This window comes from Lipotes vexillifer, unplaced genomic scaffold (assembly GCF_000442215.2).
Source record: "Lipotes vexillifer unplaced genomic scaffold, Lipotes_vexillifer_v1.1 scaffold1783, whole genome shotgun sequence".
Lineage (NCBI taxonomy): Eukaryota > Metazoa > Chordata > Mammalia > Artiodactyla > Lipotidae > Lipotes > Lipotes vexillifer.
Window position 1 is genome coordinate 1,100,486 of NW_006777435.1, and position 4,221 is coordinate 1,104,706.

Below are 4,221 nucleotides of genomic sequence, written 5' to 3' on the forward strand. Positions count from 1 at the left end.
GCAGGAATGTGCAGCACCAGCATCAGTAACTTTGAGGAGGCCAGAACCAGCTACGGCACGGACGAGGACATCCTCTTTGTCTACTTGGACAGCTGACAGCAGGAGCCTGGTGTGCCCAGGCCCTTGGACCCCACCCTGCCCTGCCCCAGCTGGGCCCACTCAGGAGGCCCTGGCCCAGGTCTGGGGCTGCCAGGGCTCAGATGTGGAACTGTGGCTCCAGCTCATGTGACCAAGCCCCAGGGAGTTCTAGGAGGCTGAGTCCCACCTGCTTAATCCACCAGCGCTGAGCCGTCATGCCACTTACCCTGCACTCCTGCTGGTTGCTGGGTCGTCCCCAGAGCATCTGAGTGGAGCCTCCCCCAGGACCCCGAGGCTAACTCCAGCTGTGCTCAGGGGACATCCACCCCTACGGGTGCCCTTGTTGCCTGCGAGCCAGACCCAGGGCAGAGGGAGAACCCTGAGCCCATCTCCCCACAGACCTGGTGAATGAGCCCTGAAGAGAGATACTGCTTGTCTGTTTGTTTGGAGACTGTGTAGCTGGCCTGGGCCCCGGGGGCTGGGACTGCTCCAGCCTTGCAGGGACCTGGAAGTACTGCAGACCCCCCTGGGCCCTTTGGTGGCTGCCGCCACCCCCTCCCACCTCCCAGTGGGACCAGTTCCTGTAGCTGATTGCAAGGCTTCTGGCCCCTGGGGAGGGCTGGACCTCAGGCAGAAAGGACTCTGCGGCCCCTGCAGCCCTCCAGGTACTCCATCTCCTTGTGGAAACCTGGGCTGCAGGTGGGACCCTGGCTCCTGCTGGCCAGCAGTGCTCACAATGCCTGACCCCGAGGGCCAGGAATAGCTGCCTGGGCCCCAAAGATGCTCACACCCACGAGGCTTCCTGACTAGGCAGGCAGCGGGGCTTGTGTCTGAGGGCGGGGAGCCCCAAGTTTCGCAGGGTTGGTTGCTGGGGCCCTGGGCCTGTGTGGCTGATCAGTGGTTGGGTAGGGGGGGGGGTACTGTGACCCTCCACCACCCACCCTGGTGTTCACATCAGGACCTTTTGCACAGAACTTTGGGTCTCTTCTGTCTGACAGGAGGGGTGTTGCCTACCCAGGATCACAGAGCACGGCACCATAGCATGGACTAGAGCTGTTTTCTTTTTCTTTCTTTTTTTTTTTGCGAGGGGGAGGGTGGTGTTTTTGAGATTTAAGTTTTCACTTTATGGGGGTGAGACTCAACCTCAAGTAAGACAATAATAGTGAGATTGTAGGTACTTTGGAACCACTGACACCTCTCTTCACAGGACAGGTAAGCCAGCCCAAGTTCTCTTTCAAAGGGGCCTCTCACCATACGGACAGAATCTGGCCCAGGAGAGTGGTGGAGCTGGGTCTTGAACCTGGGTCTGCACCTGAAAAATAAGGACAATGGATCATTCATTCCCAAAGGGGCTGGGGACACCCATGCCTCGGGTTGCCTCTGGCTAGTGGAGTAGGGATGCCCCAACAGCCACACCGCTGTGACACCTTGCATCTCGGTCTTCCAGTGCCCAAGGCATGATGTGGGGCAGCTGCTGCCCCTCCCTCAGACTGCCAACCATGGCCATGCTCTGCGTCTGCCCCCATGGAGCTGTGGCAACTCTGAGGGGCAGGGGTGGGCTCTGCTGACAAGGGCTGTCAGACCACCTAAACACATTGTTCCTCAACACCAGATGGCCTTGACCAAGAGGGAGGCGATGTTGGCTGGGCAGCCACCCTGGGTTTCGGAGACTAGTGCTGCCTGCAGACTGGCCTCGTGTCCATTGCCTTAATGCTGGGTGGCCCAAGATCCCAGGGAGTGGTGTCCCACACCCAGGAGTACCACGCATGTTGGCTTTGGGTTTGGGTGTGCTCAGGAGGGGTCCGGGTAATACTGGTGAGGACAGATGTGTCAAGGGAAACAGAGGAAGTGAAGCTTTCAGGATGGCTGCCTGTGAGTGAGGCTGGCATGGAGAGCAGCCTCCACAAAGAGCGGTCACGGCACCTCTGTCCATCAGAGACACTCAATCCCTGGGCTTGGAGGAGGGCTTCTCAGGGCAAGCACAGGTTAGAGGTCACCTGTCTGGAAGATTCACAAGAGCCACCTGCCCCTGGGGTGGTGCCATCTGCCTGGGGAGGGTCATGGAGGCAGGACACAAACCTCATTGTGTCGTGTTCCCGCACAAATCATGAAAATGGGGCTGGAGATAGAGCCCAGACAGCAGGAAGTCTGCCTACAGCATGTGGCACCACAACCCCCTGGCCACACACAGGGGGCCACGCTGGACAGTTGGCTCTGTTCACTCCAGCCACCTGGGAACAAAAGGGATCTTTTGCATTACAGAGATTTTATACATATATTTTGTTTGTAATGAGCCATTCTCAGTAAACATTATCCTCACTGCGAAATGAGTGATTCTTGTCTTCTCCCCGGGTTCTCAGCACCAGTGCATGGGAACCTGAGCTCTCAGCCTGCCACAGTGGGTTTAGCTGGGACTGGAATAGCTTCCTGCTTCTCAGACTTGCATGGCTTCCAGTGCCTGTGGAGGCGCAGACAAGAGGTGCTGGAGGTGGAAGAGCCTCATGGGTCTTGGAGAGGGCCTGGATGATGCATAGCTGTGGGCAGGAGGAGGACCTGGGAGGGTGGGGGAGGAGTGGGGGGGACAGTGAGGCCCACAGGAGGGCATGGGGGTGCAGAGGGCAGGACTACAGCCCTCCCTGCACCCTGAACCCTTATCTGCTGGCTACTGGACTCCTGGCATTTTGCTTGATAAGAATCTACAGAAAAGGACTTCCCTGGTGGCACAGTGGTTAAGAATCCGCCTGCCAATGCAGGGGAGACGGGTTCGATCCCTGGTGCAGGATGATCCCACATACTGCGGAGCAACTAAGCCTGTGCGCCACAACTACTGAGCCCGCGTGCCTAGAGCCCGTGCTCCTCAACAAGAGAAGCCACCGCAATGAGAAGCCCGTGCACCGCAACAAGGGGTAGCCCTCGCTTGCCGCAACTAGAGAAATCCCGCGTGCAGCAACCAAGACCCAACACAGCCATAAATAAATAAATAAATAAATGATTTTTTTTTTTTAAAAAAAGAATCTACAGAAAAAGGAAGTGTTTGGAAATCCTGCCTTATCTGGCATCCTCAGACCTCCCCCAGGTCCTACAGAGAGCTGATGGAGCTGGAGCCTGTAGGTCCTGGTCTCCGGCCGGTGCTCTCATGCTGGCTGACTGCTGCTCGGCCCCTCCCCAAGCCCCACACTGTGGAGACATAGATCTCTTAACTGGAGAACAGCCCTCTGGACACAGCTTCAGTCAGCGAGCTGACCACCTGAGGTCAGTGTGCCCAGCTAGTGTGCCAGGCAGCAGGGCAGGTCTCCTATGAGTGTAGCCAATAGCATGTGAGCCCTGGCAGGGAGCGCACCCCTCTGCACTTGAGCATGAGCCCTGCCCACCCGGGGGGAAGGAGCCCATCCTGAATGGACATATATCATGGGTTGGGACAGGCATGGGAGAGATTGGTTTGGGGCCTCTGAGTGGCCCCTGAATACAATTATGGGAGGAAAATGAATGAGGGAGAATGAGGGAGGCATTGAAGCAGGAGGGACCAAAGGGGGGGTGGGGCATGGTGAGTCCTGGGTGGAGTACGTTGCCCAGAGCATGTGGGCGGGGGGCATAGTGGGGGGACAGGCTGAGGACTCCTGGGAAGGGCCCCACTGGGAGCCAAGGGGCCAGACCAAAGCAGAGGTTTGGGCACAGGTAAGCTGGCGCCTTTTGCCCAGGGTCGCTCATGGGGTTACATGACAGTCTCTCAAGCTGTTGGGCCGGGTTGCAATTGCCTCAAGGCTGGACTGGGGCTGCACATCTGCTTCCAAGCTCACTCATAGGGCTGCTGGTCACAGGCTGCCTGGGCATCCTCATGACATGACAGGAGGTAATAAGAGGGAGGGAGGGAAGGAGGGAGGGAGAGAGCAAGAGCACGAGAGCATGAGAGCAAGCGTGAATACCAGGAGGCAAGGATCACTAGAGGTCCCATAGACCAGAGCTAGGAACGTTCCGGAGACCATCCTCTAGCGTGTCCTGAGCCACGCCCTTCAGAATACTAATGGTGAGAAGTTCTTTATGACGGGGTGCCCTGGTCAGATCAGCTTGGCAAACACTGCATGCTGCAGCCCCCGCCCAGAGATTTAGGATGTGCAGAAAAGACTCTATAATCTTGCGGCAGGG

The 4,221-nt window shown here is 57.7% G+C and overlaps 1 protein-coding gene across 5 annotated transcripts in view; it reads left to right on the forward strand.

The window, feature by feature from the left end:
* Nucleotides 1-156, forward strand: part of GUCD1 (guanylyl cyclase domain containing 1) — a 10,328-nt gene extending 10,172 nt beyond the window's left edge. Inside the window, exon 6 of one of the 5 annotated variants that reach the window (XM_007451036.1) lies at nucleotides 5-156. In XM_007451036.1, the coding sequence (XP_007451098.1) occupies nucleotides 5-96 (92 nt within the window). In that variant the 3' untranslated portion in view covers nucleotides 97-156. The other 4 variants (XM_007451037.1, XM_007451033.1, XM_007451035.1 and 1 more) reach the window with 4 other exon arrangements.
* The last annotated feature ends 4,065 nt before the right edge of the window (nucleotides 157-4,221 follow it).